At 42.2% G+C, this 18684-nt stretch overlaps 1 protein-coding gene across 7 annotated transcripts in view; it reads left to right on the plus strand.

Moving 5' to 3' along the window:
- The window catches only part of CCDC60 (coiled-coil domain containing 60), a 184345-nt gene that overhangs the window by 87965 nt on the left and 77696 nt on the right, over nt 1-18684 (plus strand). For all 7 annotated transcript variants that reach the window (XR_013366622.1, XR_013366625.1, XR_013366624.1 and 4 more), the window contains one exon: nt 12498-12668. Coding sequence is in view for 3 of the 7 variants with exons in the window: in XM_077875872.1 (XP_077731998.1) it covers nt 12498-12668 (171 nt within the window). In the remaining 4 variants the exon portion in view is untranslated. The remainder of the gene's footprint in view (nt 1-12497; nt 12669-18684) is intronic.

Here is an 18684-nt window from a genome sequence, read left to right on the forward strand (position 1 = left end):
ATGGATAGAAGACATGAACTGACATTTCTCCAAAGAAGACATACACATGACCAACAAGCACATGAAAAAATATTCCGTATCACCTGTCATCAGAGAAATACAAATCAAAAACACAATGAGATACCACTTTATACCAGTTAGAATGGCTAAAATTAACAAGATGGGAAAACACAAATGTTGGCGAGGATGTGGAAAAAGGGGGAACCCTCTTGCACTGTTGGCGGGAATGCAAGCTGGTGCAGCCACTCTGAAAAACAGTGTGGAAGTTCCTCAAGAAGTTAAAAATAGAACTAGCTGGGACACTTGGGTGGATCAGTGGCTAAGCATCTTCCTTGGGCTCAGGCGTGATCCCGGATCCCCAGATCAAGTCCCACATCAGGATCTCTGCAGGGAGCCCGCTTCTCCCTCTGCCTGTGTCTCTGACTCTCTCTGTGTCTCAAATAAATAAATAAGTAAACAAACAAACAAACAAATAAATCTTTTTTAAAAATAGAGCTACCCTACAGCCCAGCAATTGCTCTACCAGGTATTTACCCCAAAGATACAGATGTAGTGAAACAATGGAACACCTGCACCCCAATGTTCATAGCAGCAATGTCCACAATAGTCAAAGTGTGGAAGGAGCCACGATGTTCTTCGACAGATGAATAGATAAGATGTGATATATATATATATATATACACAATGGAATATTACTCAGCCATCAGAATATTACTACCATTTACATGGATGGAACTAGAGGGTATTATGCTGAGTGAAATAAGTCAGTCTGAGAAAGACAATTATCATATGGTTTCACTCATATGTGGAATATAAGAAATAGTGAAAGGGACCATAATGAAAGGGGTCACTGAGTGGGGAACAATTAGAGAGGAAGACAAACCATGAGAGACTCCTAACTGTGGGAAACAAAGGGTTGCAGAGGGGAAGTAGGTGGAAGTATAGGGTAACTGACTGATGGGCATTAAGGAGGGCACATAATGTCATGAGTCTTGGGTGTTATATGTTTGCAAATTGAATTTAAATTTAAAAATTTTTAAATTAAAAAATAAATTTTAAATGGTGTCAGCTAGGTGCTGTACCCACACCTCGGAAATGCCACATGACTTTTGCAAAGGAGCCAGAGAGAATAAAACTGAAGCAGATAAATAATGACATCTCCTTTGAGGATCAAGTCCCAGCCATGTTTTTTTTTTTCCATCTGCTTTATGATCAAAAGGAACCCACAAAAGGGACTTCTTTGGGGGCTGAGTCATTCAGGAAGGAGACAGATCCATCTGAAACTTTTGATCTGAGAGGTGAAATCCTGACTCGGCAAATCTCCCATTGTTGGACATTACAATTAGCAAATGACCCAGGGATGGTAAAGAGATGTTCGGATGTGATTTAATAAGAATGTGGTTGCAATAAGCACTCAGAATATGTTTGCCATCAATTTGCTGTATACACAATATGCTACCAGTGCAATCTTTTGTGTATGCAGTTGACCTTTATCTCTGGCAATCTTGTCCTATAAAGAAGAGTGAAATCCTCCATTGCAAATCATTAGCACTCAGGAAATGGCTTTAATTTGCATGCTGACAAAGATATTAACTTGGGTGGTGGTGGGGGGAATACTACAACACGTCCTTTTGTCTGAAAGGCAGTTCAAAATCTGTGTTGTGACTACAGTTGACTGAAGTTCAATTGCTGTAATAAATGTATTCCAAATTTCATCTCAATTGCATTTGCATTTTAATGAATGATTCTCACCTTCTTGTCAATTTGGCAGCCAGGCTAGATTTATTAAGTTATTGTATAAACAGGGCATTCTAATGCGGGAATTTAAATGCAAAATATTTGCTGGGTGCATTTGAACTGGGGCTGCGTTATTAATTTGCCTGTATGGGTTGCCTGAAAATTCAAGAATTTAAGGATGGCGTTTCAGATCCCTTCTTTCCATCAGGTTGGCTCTCTCCCCCTCTGAAATCAGTATGTCTGGATGGGCTGACAAAGCAAGGCTTGAGCCAGCCAGATGAAGAGGGCTCTCCAAGTCTTCAGCCTCCACAAACTGAAAAGAAACTGATTTATTTGCTATTATTTGAAAACAGTAAAATTTGTTAAGTGAAAATTTCCCGTGTAGGCAATTCCTGTCTTTGAGAGCAGGACATCCCTGAAATCAGATTGCCAGGAGTGTTTGTTCATTTTAATGTCATTCAGCCTTTCCCGTTGAAGCACTCCTGGCTTTATAGCCTCATATTTCTTGCAGGCAAAGACGGAAAATGTGAGTGAAAACCAGCTGGATGCAGAGCCGTAATACCATTAAAAGTTAGGTTTGGTTTTTTTTTTAAGGTACATCTGGGCTGTTGGTTTTTAGCAAAGTGATTTGCAGTGGTTAATCCCATGCCCCCCATAATAGAAAGGGTGAACATGAGTTCTCTTTGCTACTCCCCCCAGCTCTCCAGAACTCCGCAGCTTCTTGCAACGCCCCTGTAAAGGGAGGTGGGGCTGCTTTTGATGCTGTTCAGTCCTAGTTTCCTGTAGGGCCCTCAGGATGGAGGCAGATTCAGGTAATGGGAGACTCATTGCTAGCAGAGTGGCCTCAAAGGGTGACAATGTCTGCTACTGATGTGCTTAAAGAATTTTCCGAGATGAAGCGATTGCTAGCATGTGTCAAAGTTTTGTTTCAAACCTGTAGCAAGGGAAGTAGGCTTCTAATTGAGCCAGTTCAAAGATTTCTTTCTGGAGAATTATTTTGTTTAGTTGTTGTTATTGTTTTTAATAGGGGAAAGAGGACTGCTAGACTAATGCATCTCGGACTTCAATGTGTATATGAATCACCTGGGGGTGTTAAAATGCAGATTCTCCTTCAGGAGGTCTGAGTGGGACCCAAGATTCTAGCCTTCTAAGGAGCTCCTAGGTAATGCTGATGATGCTAGTACAAGGACCACCACACTTTGAGTAGCAAGGAACTAGACAGCATGACTCAAGGGAAGAATGGTTAGCTAAAGGTTAATACACTTGTTAAAAGTCTGATGGGCAAGCTGTGTGGGTAAATCTAACACCCATAGAAATCAGAAATTTGCACAAATATTTATCAAGTATGCTAGATACTCCTCAGCAATTTCTTAATATCATATTTTATCATATTGAAGAGGGACATTTTTTTCCTCCACATTTTAACATCTCTGAACTGGGGATGTAATGTACAATTATGTCTTAATTTAATTGGCAGGGGTTTTTCCTTCTTTGTGGCTCAAAAATAATAGTGCATCTTATAATAGATCATGTATTGATCAGCTATTTTCACCATAACACTATGCAACAAGCTGCCCTAAACTCAGCAAATTTCAATAAGTATTTCTCCCTTGCTCATGTGTCTGTAGGTTAATTGGGGTTTGGCCGATCTCAGCTGAGTTTAGGTGGGTTCAGTTCTGTTTCTCATGCCTCTCTTATTCTTCTGGGTTTAGCAAAATAGTGGGTTTTGTTATTGTCATAGACCCAATTGAGCAAGCTTATTTCAAGCTTCTGTTCAAGTCATATCTGCTAACATCCATAGGCCAAGGAAGTCACATGAAAGCCGAAAGTCAGGGTGCTGGGAAGTACATTCCACACTTGAATACAGGGAACGGGGTGGGGGGGGATGTGAATAATGACTTAATCTGCCATAGGTAGTATCTTGGATTGGGTAAAACATGGTCTAAAGGGGGAAAAGGTAAGCCACCAGTTTCTATTCTACATGCCTAGAGATGGAGTCTGCACACAGTATAGAGCCTGTGTGACACACAAAGTCAAAGCTTTGAAGCTTCCTGCTGAATGTGCTTGACCCTGGAGCATGCAGGTGGAAAGAGGAAAATTCTGGAACCAGCCCTCCTGGCTTCCAATTACTGCCCTGCCACTTTCCAGTTGTTTCAGATCCTCATCATTTACTTACCCCTTTCCCTGTTTTCTCCCCTATAAATCACACCAACCTCTCGGGACTGTTAGTGAGTTGGCAATACGATTTTGGTTCCCAATTATTGAGTCCTAGGTCTTTGTGTCCACCATCTCATCTATCCTCCCAAAGGCCCTTTGAGGCAAGAGCTGAGATTTTTCTAGTTCGAAGACAAAGCGGCTGTATGTAGTTCAGAGAGATGGGTTGGGTTTGGTTGTTTTTTTTTTTTTTTAATATTTTATTTATTTGAGAGAGAGAGAGAGAGAGAGAGTGCAAGGAGGAGGAAGGACTGGAGAGGCAGAAGGAGGCTCCCCACTGAGCAGAGAACCTAATGAGGGGCTCTATCCCAGGACTCTGAGATCATGACCTGAGCCGAAGGCAGATACTTAGCCAACTGAGCCACCAGGTGCCCAGGTAGTTCAGAGAGGTTTAAAACCTGACTAAGAGACAAAATAAAGGTCCCATGCAGAGGCTGTGCCCTGCAAGCCTCACCATGTATTTACTGCTCCTCAAGTCTGAAGGTACTTGGGAGAAAAACCTGTGCTTCCCTACTTCTATGCCTTTGGTCTGTCTCAGCTAAGCCCTGCTGAGAATACTCCTGTTGCCAAAGTGAGCAATCTCCATTCATGGGATCACATGCAGACTCCCGTACAGAGAACATATGTCCCTTAAAAATAAAAACCCACCCCCATGCACTGGTTTAAGAATAAGTTGCACTGGGTAGATGAAACTTTCCATTTTATAATCAGCTTCTTCCTCTGCTTGCCTGATGCAGTTGATTATTTTACTCCCCATCGTTCCTCTTGCGATGTTAGCCAGGGGAGTTTTACGGCGTGGAAAGCAGTGAACAGGAGGCCCCGGGTGAGTGGATTTAAAGGCGAAAACTGCTCTTCCCTGCAAATAGCTCCCTTCACACAAATAGCCTGGTAATCAGCAATAATGATGGAGAAAATGTAGGGAACATACAAGGGAATTAAATGAGAATTTGCTAAAATATTAAGTATTTTTAAATGGGCCTCCACGGTACTGTGGGAGCACTTCACAGCTCACTGAATGAACATCTTGTAGCCTGGGGTTCCCAGAATAGACTGGTGTCTCTGACATGAGGGTCTGCTCATCTTTCACCCAGGTCTTTCCAGAAGATCTAGCAGCTGGGAGTCTGGCTGCTTTGGTTGAAAAGGGGCGGTAATTTCAACAGAACACTTGGTTGCTAGATTCCCCAAACTGGGTTCCCCTATCCCTTTCTGTAAGTTACAGAGGCATTCATCACTAGCAGTATTTAGGGTTTTGTTACAGACCTGGCTTTACACAGTGCCCTCCCTGTACAGATCCGTAAGATAAATCTCTTCTGTTTTTTTTTTTTTTTTTAAAGATTCTATTTGTTTATTCATGAGAGACAGAGAAAGAGAGAGGCAGAAACATAGGCAGAGAAAGAAGCAGGCTCCCCACAAGGAGCCTGATGCAGGACTTGATCCCAGCTCCTGGGATCACACCCTGAGCTGAAGGCAGATGCTCAACCACTGAGCCACCCAGGCATCTTGATAAATCTCTTCCTATCATCAAGAATAAGTAGACATCTCCTGGACAGTTTTTAAAAAATTTTATGACCATTAGGAATCACATGAGGGACTGTGCTTCCCCTCTTTGCTTTAGACACGGGGAAGCTCAGGGCCAAATTAATGCACTAGGTCATGTGGTGCAGGTTTTGATATCCGTCTGACCTGATTTTTGCCTTCCTGTTTTGCCTGCCTTTGTCAGTTTTTAAAATTTTTTTGCCCCTGATACTTTTTGGAATAAGAGCATAAATAAGTGAAATAAATCTCTCACCAACCTCTTAATTTCTATAAAAAGATGGATAACTAAGATGCAAAAGTAAAGACTATGAGTTCTTTGAGGATGTGTTCACCTTCATAATGTCAGTGCCTCAAACAAAACTCAACACAGACTATGTGCCTAACACAGAATCCAAAATATCACAGGTGTCCAACCTAAGGTGTGCCACATAATATTCGAGCCCTTTCTATTTGCTGTGGCATGGACCATCAGCCTGTCACTTTTTCTTTCTAAATTAGTTCAATAAGGATGATGTTCACCATCACAGTCAAAGGCAATAAAAACAGTTATGGTGTTCCATTGTAATAGTATCACACCAATCACAATAGTTGGCTAGGGCTGTGGTAACAAAGCACTACAAACCAGGTGGCTCAGCAAAAGAAATATACTGTCTCACACTTCTTAAGGCTAGATCAGTGTGTTGGAGGGGGTTGGTTCCTTTGGGGGCCTGTGAGGGAAACTCTTTCCATGCCTCCCTCTAGCTTCTCATGATTTGCAGGTCATCTTGGCCTGTGGAAGCATCACCCCACCTCTGCCTTCTTGCTTATATAGGATTCTCCCTGTGTGCATGCCTGGGACGCAAATTTCCTCTTTTTTATAAGGACACCAGTCATATTGGATGAGGGACCACCTGACCCCAGCATGACCTCATCTTAACTAATTGCATCAGCAATGACCTTATTTCAAAATAAAGTCACATTCTGAGATACTAAAAGTTAAGGCTTCAACCTATGAATTGTAGAGGGGGAGGGGACAAAATTCAATCCATAATACACACCTTTCAGGATCTAGTTGGTTACAGGTTCTTCAGGGGAAGACAGAGGCTTTGAATTCAGACACTAAAATCTGAGCCCAAAGCCCACCAAATTGGCCATGCCTGTTCCATGACCGTGGGACCCCTCCCATTGTCGTGCACAATCGTCCCACATGATGAGTCTTCTCCATGCCTGCCCCCACTCTCTGACTAAAATCTGAGCCCAAAGCCCACCAAACTGTCCTGGGACAGACGCCTTTCACTGACATCCTTCCACTTCCTAAGAGAATCTGGATGGCACCAAGAGAGGTTTCACAGCTATAGGAGAGTTCTGACACCTGCCAGTCAATGACAACTCACTCAAGCTAGCCAAGGACCCAGTGGCCCATAGAATCTCTAAAGTCAATGAAAGGGATTTCCAGGGTAGGCAGGTGAGACTTTGCAATGGAAGTAGTCTGACATTTTATAAGCCAGCACTCTGAACAGCTGGACTCCACAGTTGAACCTACTACCTGGTTTCAGACCCATTGATAATGGCAGCACCTAAATATGGCAGCACCTAAATATTTACTGTGAGGATAAATAAGTTAACCCATGTATCCAGAAGTGAGGGAGTTAGGAGGGTGGGGCCCAGAAACAGTGGAGGGCAGGGCTAAGTTCGACCACAGATATGAAATCACATAATTGTCTAGTTCCCTACAAAGGCCTCTTATCTGCATGGTTTATTGCATCGCAAGAGCATGCTGGAAGCATTAAGTCTTACTGACATCCAACAGCAGAGAGGGGCCTCTACAACTGGGATACTGGGGTCCTGCACAAGAGGATATTAGATCGAGTTATTAGCAATGAGCTTCTTAATTAAAATGGTAAAATCTACTGCCTTTTGGAGTAGCACCCTGGAGCAAGTTTGTGTGGAAGCAGCAGGTCCCCGGACCAGGAGTGTCCCCTGGTATTTCCCTACATTTTCAAGTCTGGAGCACAGCACTTCCCTCCTTCCTTCCCTCCTTCATTTTCCCCTTCTTTCTGTTCTTCCTTCTTTCCTTTCTTCCTTTCTCCTTTCTTTCCTTTCTTCTTTTTTTTTTTTTAGAGCAAGACCTTTCTACCACAAGTAAATAAAATACCAATATCTAAATACAATATATTAGTAGCAAATCCAATATATTAGTAGCACAAATGTATTGTACAATATTACATTTTATTCAATGAAAAGTAAACTTTCTTAATCTAAAATTATACTTGCCCAGGGCCTTTGCATATGCTGTTCCCTTTACTTGAAACACTCTTCCCCTATGACACCTTCTTAGCAAGAACTATTGTTGATCATATATTTATTTTTTAAATTTAATTTACATTCAATTAACATATGGTATATTATTAGTTTCAGAAGTAGAGTTCAATGATTCATCAGTTGTATATAACACCAGTGTTCATTATATCACATGCCCTCCTTCATGCCCACCATCCATCTTCCCACCCCATCTTCCCACCGTCCCACCCCTCCAACAACCCTCAGTTTGTTTCCTATAGTTAATATATGTGCTGCCGAAGCGAACACTGTTTCCTATAGTTAAGAGTCTCTTTTGGTTTGTCTCCCTCTCTGATCTCTTCTTGTTTTGTTTTTTTCCTCCCTTCCTCTATGCTTCTCTCTTTTGCTTCTTAAATTTCACATATGAAGGAAATTATATGATAATTGCCTTTCTCTGATTGACTTATTTTGCTTAGCATAATACCCTCTGGTTCCATTCATATTATTGCAAATGGCAAGATTTCCTTTTTTGATGGCTGAATACTATTCCATTGTGTATATATATCACATCTTCTTTATCCAAAGTTGATCATCTGTTTAAAATTGCACACATACCCCCACCTCTGGCAGTCCTACTCTCCCCACATCCCTACTTTAGGTTCTACAGTTTACTTCTTTGTTTTTGTCTGTCTCCCCCTAAACTTATATGAGAGCAGGAATTGTGTGGCTGTTTTGTTTGCTGCTGTATCTTAGCCCCTAGAATAGTGCCTGTCACACAGTAAGCATTCAATAAATTTTTGTGGAATGGTTGATAATGATGCAGCTATTTAGGCAGACAGACAAATATCAAGATGGGCATGAATCAATGTAATAAAGAATCTGACTCTATTTTTGATGTGTGACAGTTGATAGCTTTCAAGCTTCCCCCACTGTCTCCTTCTCTTCTGCCCACACCTGGGCAAGTTAACAAGAAAGTCCAACTACTGCTGCTTTTGGTGCTGGAGGGAAGCTCAAGCCACAGACAAGAGACTGCTTACCCCAGCTCCACTCCCTGACCATGATAAAACTCGAAACCAGTCACCCCTCCCTGCTCTTGCAGGTGGATTTCAGACCTGCTTGGGAGACTTCCCTGCTCTGCCCAGAAAACCTCATTATGTGAGTATTAAGTTGCTTCACACATTTTTAGTGCATCTGTGGTGTCAGTTTCAACCTCTGAACCAAATTTTGGGCAAGGGGTCTCAATGAAGTAACACAACAAGGTTGCTGTCACATCAGCCTCGGGCCCCAGGTTGGTTCTGCAATTGCTTTGTTTGTGCTACAGACATTAGCACATTTGTGAAAATTAAGGGGTTTGTGAAATTAAGGGGTTGCCAATGGTAAATATTTTCTTTTTTATCAGGTCATCTTGTAACCTCAGGACACTCTTTTGATTAGTGAATTCAGAAACTTGAAAGCAAAATAGAAGCACATTGTTGTTTCAAACACCAATTCCACATCATATCAACCACTCGCATTCCTAAACCTAAAAATAAAAGCCAGGCAAAAGCTTCTAGAACTGACAATTAAGGGCCAAAGTTATCTCTAATATGGTTTCACTGAGTTACCCTAGGTTACACATTCATTTATTTCTGCACAATTTTGTCTGAGAGGAAACAGATTATTTTGCCATGACCAAAATATGAACTGAGCAGAAAATGATGGATCTTTCCCTACAACTGGTTGTCTGGGTTGAACATGTGACATACAGTGTAGACATTCAGAAAAGTTGACATGAGCTGAGAAGCAGTTTAGAAAAAGATCACTGATGACCTGGCCATGACATATTGATAAGAAAGTCAAATACCATATTTGGTCTAAGCTGCCATTGAAGCTAAGACACATCACTTAAAACAAAATAAGATTAAAACACTGCCAATTAAGTTAAAACAATGCTATTCCATCCCTTAGAATTTTTTTTCATAAAAATATTGTCATGATTTTTAAAGCTTTTCTTCACTCTTAATTTCTTACATATCACTGTTTGCATAAAAGGAAAAATATAAGAGAAACACATTGCTTAAGATGTTCTTCAAACTTCTTCATACTTAATGTCCAGCTCTTCTGAATCACGTTTCCATTAGAGTCAACAATGCTGGATGCAAGATTTCTTAAAACGATGCTTTGCTATTTTCACCAAGATTTTCTTCCTAGCTGCTGACCCCCAGTCTACAAATTTTGATACTGGCCCTGTCTTGATTTTATAAGAATATGTCCAAAAAAAAAAAAAAAAAAAAAAACTGTGTTTCAGACCCCAGATCATGATCCATTGGTTTTGTGATCTAAAACATCAGGGGAGGCTTTTGTGTGTGGTCTGGCTGTCTGGAACTACAACCAAGTTTGAGTGTGTAGATGATAATAAACACAAAACAACTGCCATCTGGGTGGCATCATCTCAAACATGTTAAAATGTGAAAAAACATGCATTACAGAATTGGTCAATGCCATATAAATGGCAAGAAAAGCTTGTACAAAATGAATTGATCTGGTGTATGACAGGATGTTTTGTGGTTTTGTATTGTTATTAGCTAAAAAATATTGTTCATGAAAACTCATATGTTTTTTAGATTCCTGAAGCATTTCTAGAAGTTCTATTTCTAGCAATTCCCAGATCATGGCTTGCTTCAATCCAGACCCCAAAGCCCTGTACCACCTGTTCCCTGCTAGTGTTGCTAGCTTTAGCTCTGGCCATTCTCCTACATTCCTTCTGTGCTCCAGCTTTTTAAAGATACTTGTAGTTTCTTAAATGGGCCATCTTCAGACTCACCTGTCCTAGTCAGTTCCAACTGCTATCATGAAGTACGGTAGACCACGCGGCTTGCAAACAATAGAAGTTTATTTCCCACAGTTCTGGAGACTGGAAGTCTAGATGAAGGTGCCAGCATGGTCAGGTTCTGATGAGAACCCTCTCCCAGGTTGTAGACTGCTGGCATCTTGTATCCTCACATGGTGGGCAGCAGAGAGAAGGAAGCTTTCCCATGACTCTTACAAGGGTACTAATCCCATTCATGAGGACTCTAACCTTAATATCTAATAATCTATAACCTTATAATCTAATCCTACTTACCTTCCCCAAAACTTACTTTCTGATACCATCACCTTGGGGTAGTGTTTCAACACATAAACTTTAAGGGGTCACAAACATTTAGTCCATAATACACCTCTCTGCATTTATAACTGCTATTCCACCAATTTCCCATGTTTTCCTACCGGTAAATTCCTTCTTACCCCCACAAATGTCACCTCATCCAGCAAGCCTTCTTAGACTTCTCTAGGTCCCTGTAGCTCTTTGTACATTGTGTTCAGAGTGTATGTTTGTGGGTGTGCTTCCTCTATGATACTATTAACTTTCTGGGGGCAGATTTGTTGTTTTACTGCTTTGTGTAACTTTGGTCTCCTCATAAGTACCTGGACTAGCAGGTTCTCAGGCAAAGCCTGCTATAGAAATAAATGAATGAAAAGTTATCATTGTGTAATGCAATTTGAAAAATCCTGGAAAAGCTCCACTTCCTACCTCCCAGCATTTTACCAGTAGACATTACAAGAATCCACTGCTGAAATGACAATGCCCTCAGTAATACCTTAATTCTTCCTAGAAAATGAACAAGGATTAATTAATCACATCAGAATCTAAGCATGAAAGTTTGCTGAGAATATTCCCATCCAAAACTAAGCACAAGAGAAAGAGAAGGAGACAGAAAGAAGCTACTCAGAAAAAAGAAGAGGTCTCACTTCATCGAGGAAGATATCTCCATCCACCCGCTAGTCTGAATTAGGTGCCTCCACCTACAAAGCTCAGAGTCCTTCTCACCCTCATCATTCTGTATCATCACTGACTCTTAGAACAGCATCCTGTTCATCACTGTATCTCCAAGTGTCAGCACAGTCCCCAGAACATACTGGTTGCTCAAGAGGAATTTTGGGAATGAAAGTGGATCTCAGAACCAACATTCATGCCTGGGGAAACGTGGTGGTGGTTCAACACGGCGCCTGACAACTTCTCAGACAGTCAGACAGGTGGACAGACAGAGAGATGTGTTTACCCCTTCTCCACCAGAGTGCTGCCAAATTCCAATCCTGAGGTGACAGATGGCAAAGTGGGGGAGGTGTGTAGACCCTCAGGCACAGAATGTCTTGGCATCAAGCCAATATCAAGATGTCTGATTAGGAAACAGTGGTTGAGTCAGCAAGAAAAGAATCACGAAGTCTCAACTTATGTTACTTGACACAGCAAGCACCTATACACTTTATTGACTCCACTTCCGCAGCCATTGTGAAGCATATGAAGCAAATATGAGCATTTAGGCAAATCTGAGAGAAAGCAGCCTTGGCCAGGAGCCATATGGTACTGGGCCATACAGTACTGATCTGCTGCTGATTATCATGGATGAGCCCCTTTCTGTGCATAAAAGTGTCTCCTCCTGTGGGGTGTGGATTATTATGTTCATTTCATAGCACCTAACAGAGAGCCTGGCACATAGTAGATGCTGAATAAATATTTGTTGGATAACAGAGCAAGGAAGGAACTAAAACTAGAGAGGTCAAGTCCATCAAGGTCAGGTCCATCTGACTCTGGAGTTCCAAAGGCAAGAAGGTTCATGGGTATGAGGATGCCCTTCAAAGATGATCAATCCCAGGATAGCATGGTCCTGTCCTAATGGTCAGCTCAACTTTGTTGTTCTCTCCCTCCCTCTCCCCCAACCCCCTACCTGCAGCATGTTGATTCAGTCAGTGAAGGCAGGCCGTGGATACTTTGACATGCTGCGAGAGGAGAGTGCCTTGAAAAAGAAGCAACAGCAACTTCAGAAACTCGAGGAGGAAGAAAGACATAAATTCCAGCCAGCCAAAAGGATGTCAGAAATCCATTATGGCGAACTTCTTTTAAAGTAAGTAGATGGGGCAGATGCAATGCCTGACAGTCTGTGGAAGGGCCTGCAGAGTGAACACCACCTACAGACCAGTCCATTATGAAATGTCCATTTACATAACCATAGCAATAGGTAACAACCACAGTAATTATAATGAGTGTCTGCTATATGCTTTATGCACATCTTTTCATCTAAATTTTAAAACATTCCTTAGATAGGTAGTGTTATTACCCACCCCCTTTTTAGAGATTAGGAATAAAGTTTAGAAATGCTCACATAATTCCTTTGTGACTAAGATCATAAGTTAGAAATCATCCCTGAGTCCCAATCTGAGTGACACAAAATTCCTAAACTGTGCCTTTCTGCATGGACAGATTCCTAGGACACTTAGACTTGAATGAGGCACAAATCCAGAATGGAAAGGAGGTACTGAGGCAGGTGGACAGGAAAGAAACAGTGGAAATGGTCTGCCCTTGTAACCATTGTCCTATTGGAGCGGTGGTCTCAATCCTGGCTACACATTAGAATCACCCGGGAAGTTTTGAAAATGCCCAGGGGTAGATGGTGGAATAGGAGGATCCAAAGCTCACCTTGTCCCATGGATATGACTAGATAACACAAAATACCAGGGTGCTTCCCAGACCAATTACATGAGACTCTCTGGGGGTGTTGCCTGGACATAGTACATTTTAAGGTGTACATTTTAAAGTTCCCATGATGATTCCAATATGGAGCCAAGGTTGAGAGCCATTCTGCTAGGGCTTCAAGGACTCAAATTGCCAGGATGTCAGCTAAAGAGGAAAGGAACCCACAGCAGATTCCGCCTTTCCTCCACAGGTATGTCCTAAATTCTGTTCTTCACAGTGTTAATTTAGAGAAGTATCAATATGTGGGATTTTAAAAGAAAGATTTATTTATTTATTTTACGGAGAGAGAATCTCAAGCAGACTCCATGCTGAGTACAGAGCCTGACATGGGGCTTGATCCCAGGATCCTGACATCCAAGAGTCAGACACTTAACCAGCTGTGCCATCAGGCACCCCCTCATTATGGACTTCTTAAAAACAAAGGTCCTAGCAGTGAAATCCTACAGTGTGTGACCTTTCTGCATCTGGCCTCTTTCACTTACCAGAATTTTTTGAGGTTTATCCCAGATAGAAAGCAAATTGGTGATTGCCAGTGTTCAAGGGAGTAGGAGAGTGGAGAGTGATTGCTTAAAGGGTGGGAGGCTTCCCTTAGGGATGATGAAAATATTTTAGAATCACACTGAGGTGATGGTTGCACAACCATCACTCAAATGTCATTGAATTGCATCCTTTAAAACAGTTGATTTTATGTTATGTGGCTTTCACCTTCATGAAAAAAGTTGGGGTGTTCTGGTCTGTGAGGTCAGAGGGTCAGGGGGCTGGACACTAATGGTCAGGGATCTCCTTAAAGCTCAGGGTTCCAGGTGATAGATTCAAATCCCGAGTGCAAGAACCATGAGGTGCTGATACATTTCTAGTTACTCCTTCCCAAAAGTGTGGCCGTTGGGAATCCCCACTTATTGTAAGAAGGGCCTTTCCTTGAAACCTCATGTGTGCAAACCCTGAGCTATAGTTTCTGCCCCCCTTGCCCTGTGTGCTAATTTAGAAGGAAAGTTAACTTTTTCTAGACTGGCAAATGTCCTTAAGACCAGGGCAGCACCATGCTAGCTCACCTCTGTGGTCTGGAGGTTCAGAAATATGGTTTCATTTTGGTCTGGAGATTTCCACTTTGTGTCAGCACTTTGCTTTTTTTATTTTAATTTTTTTCTATTTTGTTCAATGTTTTTTTTATTAGTTTTACCCTAAGGGTTGATCTAATAAGCTGGGCTGTGCATCCATTTATTAATTCATTTATCTGTTCTAAGATGGGAGAAAATATTTATGATTTACCAACCCCACTCCATGCCTTTTAAGGAGCAGGCATCCCAAGGAGAAGCCAGTTTTGGAGAGCAGGGGCCATTCAGGGAAATATGTAGATACAGAGAAAGAGCAGAAGTGCTTCACCTAAGAGGCAGAATGGAGACATCGAGGAGACTGGCCAAGAGTATGAGCAGAAGGGACCCTTCGGGGGAGAAAAGAAGAGAGAAAAGCAGCCACCACTGGCAGAGAACAGAGATGTCTAATGGGGATTTTTATGAGGTTCTGCCTCATAGTGTAAGACATAAATCCATTTCTCTGTTTCTTCACAAGATCTTCAGTGAAGTATCAATGGTCCCATAGTGTAATATGGTCTTGGACCTTCATCTTAGCCAGTTGCAAAGTAAGTTTGGGAGTGAGAAAGCTATATTGATAGTGTGCTCCTTCTCACTGCACAATCAACCATTATATGTTGAAGACCTACTATGTGCAAGCCTGCTGGGGCCACTGAGCTATGAAAAGGATTAAGGTACAGTCCCTACCACATCCAGTAGGAGCACAATAAACCAACCCAAGGATGCACACTGAAGGGCCCACAAGTGTGCCCATAAAGGAAAAACACTCCTGCCATATGTTTCTCATTTCCTCTGATGCCATGACCATACTCACAACACTTCTGACACTAGATGTGTGAGATTTTCTCCCACACCAAGCAATTCTCTGCAATATCAGCGGGGCATCATATCATCCAGCTCAATTCTGATGCTATCTACCTGGAGGTAGCGTCAGATCCCACAGGTTAAGGGCTCAGTCCCGAAGACTACCCCCACATCAGATGCCAACCACAAGCCCCAGGTTGTCACCTGTACTTCTGACTGACTGGCTATGAATCAGGGTTCCCCACCCCACTCCTTGGGTTTAATCGTTTTCTAGAGTGGTTCACAGAACCCAGAGAAACACTAACTTACATTTACTAGTTAATTATATAATAGAGGATACAGATGAATGGCCAGATAAAGAGCTAAAGAGGGCGAGGTCAAGAGATTCTGTCCACATGCAGCTGGGGAGTGCCGCCTTCCTGTTACGTTGATGTATTCACCAAGCCAGGAGCTCTTGGAATCCCATACGTTTGGGATTTTTATGGTGGCTTTGCCACATAGGTATGATCTATGATTAACTCAATCATCAGCTCCTCTCCCCTTTTCTGCAGGATGGTGAGTGGAGCTGAAAAGCTCCAGGTTTCTGAAGATGCCGTGGTCTTTCTGGTGACCAGCACCCATCATGAAGCTATCTAGGAGCCCACCCAAGGGCTACTCCTTAGAGCAAAAGACATTTCTACCATGTAGGAAATTCCAAAGGATTTAGGAGTTCTGTGTCAAGAACCAGAGTCTAAGACCAAATATTAGAACAAAAGATGTTCCTAGTGCTATTATCACTTAGGAGATATCAAGGGTTTCAGGAGCTCTATGCCAGAAGCAAGGGGCAGTAGATACTGTTTCTGTTATTAGAAATGCTCATTACCAATGCCCATCCCCTCAAGGTTAGGGGGCAGAAAGAGAGTCTGCATAGAATCCCTAGAAGTGTGACTTTTGAGTGGGATCTTTAATGCCAAATAGAAAGAGATGTGATTAGACACGTCAGTATCAGCCCAGCAGAAATTCCTATGGCCAGCATTTCTGGGTAGGAAGGCCAGAGTTGAAAGAGGAGGGCATTCATGGTGTCATCTTTTGGAATCATTATTTTCAGAGTAAAAAGAAAGCTGGCAAGTCATGACCTGAGCCACCTACATCCAGCCACTCAATGTGCCACCAATGTAGTCTGCTCATGGGATAGAGGCACATGATCAAGAGAAGGCCACTCAATGAGTAAGGCAGTTCTTACCCTCTCCATGAGTGGTCCAAGAGCTTAGTGCAAAATCTGCCTTCTCTGAGCCTGATGGTACTTAAAGCCTGGTACTCCTAGTGACACCAGCCAGCCAGTAGGCTTTCCCTGACATAAAGAGAAGGAATGAACTCAGGGCTCTTTTTTGCAGGGGTTGCACTCAGATTAATGGGTGCATGAACAGATGCTGGGGAAGGGTCGGAGGCATCTGTTAAAGACTCTCCTGCAACTTTTTAAATAGTTCTGTTGCCACGTCTCCCATGTTTGGGTATGGTTTTAATCCATGGTCATAGAACACAAGTCTCTCTTCTCCCATCCATGTTTCAGTGTGTGAGACATGGTTTATGTAAAATTTAATAAGTTTAAATATACATGAGACTATTCTTCTCATAGACATTGGTCTCCTTGTGTCTTATCTGGTGGATTCTATGAGCTGCACAAGTCTGGCTATTAAAATAAAAGTGGAGGCCATTACTGCTGTGTAGCCACCAAATGCAAGTGGGGAAGCAGGGGTTACAAAATACCAATGGGAGATTCTCCATATCAGCACAGAGTAGTGGTTAAGAGCACAGGACTTGGTTTTCATGTCCTGACTTCCCTCATACATAACTGTTTAACTTTGGGCAAATCACTGTACCTCTTTGAGCCTCCTTCACCCATATGAATGGTACCAAACTCCCAGGTTTGTTATGAGGATCAAATGAAACAATGCTTAGAGCAGAGCCTGGCATAGGAGACACCAGAAGCCCTCAGTAACTATTAGCTATTATATGCAATAAGGTGAATTTGATCTCTCTAGGCCTCAATTACCTAAAATCCTCAGATTTATGGCTAAAAATCTTCATTTCCAGGCAGGCTAGAAGGCATCTCTCATCTAAGAGCCGTGTGCTATAAATATAATTCCAATCATAGAAGTATCAAAAAGACAAGTGTTCATTTAAAATACTTTTTTTTTAACAAGGTATTTGATCTTGTGCATTATAAAAGCAAGAGGGATTATTCCACCCTCCCGCCCCCACCCCCTGCTGGATCCAAGGCCATAGAATAAATTCAGACAAAAGTTTTAAGTCTGACAAAGTAGGCAAAGGAAAAAGAAAATCAAGCATGTCCCGAAAGATTTCTGCGTGCTAGCAGTCTTTCCCACTGTGCCCAGTGACCTCGTTTTTTCATTGCAGATTTAGCTGAAAAGGTGAAAAAAACAAGGGGTAGAATTTGTCTTGTTATCCTGGTTGAGAGAGGACAGAAAACTAGACATTAAGGACTGAAACAGTTGGGTTAATGTCTATGTAATCTAAACCTCCAGGGGACAGGGTTGGGCCAGTAAAACTGGGCAAGCCCATGTATTTGCTTGTGGCTTCTTCAGCTCTAGGGGTTGAATAAAGAGCTCGTGGAAATGGAAATCAGCGGACCTAGATTCTGGTCCTATTTTTTAGTTAACTCTGTGACCCCAGAATTGTCCTTGAATTCTCAGGAGGAAGGTAAATTCCTAATGTGCATCCCCACTCCACCTCCTCTTCCTGCTTCCACCTCATTCCCTACATGAAACCAGAGTGATCTTTTCAAGACATAAGAACTGCTTTCAGCTTGGGGCGCCTGGGTAGCTCAGTGGTTGAGCATCTGCCTTCACTTGGGTTGTGATAACGGGGTCCTGAGATTGAGTCCTGCATCGGGCTCCCTGCAAGGAGCCTGCTTCTCCCTCTGCCTATGTCTCTGGCTCTCTCTGTTTCTCATGAATAAATAAAATCTTAAAAATAAATTGCTTTCAGCTTAAAACCCTCCTAGGCTGCCATTCCACCACACAGGATAAAGACCAAAGCCTGAGCAGGGGTCACAAGACTCTGGATGGGTTAGTCCTCTCTTTTTCCCTCTGCCCCAGCCACATACCCTCCCCTACTTTTGCACTCATGATATGCACCCCCACTGGAAGGCTCTTCCCCCATCCCATTTACCTACTTAATTCCTGTTCAATTTTCAGATTTTAGCTCAATGTTTATTCCAGTTACTGTTGCTGTGAACAATCACTCCGAAACTTTTTTTTTTAAGATTTTATTTATTTATTAATGAGAGACACAGACAGATAGAGATAGAGAAGCAGAAACATAGATGGAGGGAAAAGCAGGCTCCGTATAGGAAGCCCAATGTGGAACTCGATCCTGGGACTCCAGGATCATGCCCTGAGCCAAAGGCAGATGTCCAACCACTGAGCCACCCAGGCGTCCCCACTCCAAAACTTAAGAACTCAAGACAACAAACATTTATTTCACTAACAA

The sequence above is a fragment of the Canis aureus genome, chromosome 27 (genome assembly GCF_053574225.1).
Source record: "Canis aureus isolate CA01 chromosome 27, VMU_Caureus_v.1.0, whole genome shotgun sequence".
Classification (NCBI taxonomy): Eukaryota; Metazoa; Chordata; class Mammalia; order Carnivora; family Canidae; genus Canis; species Canis aureus.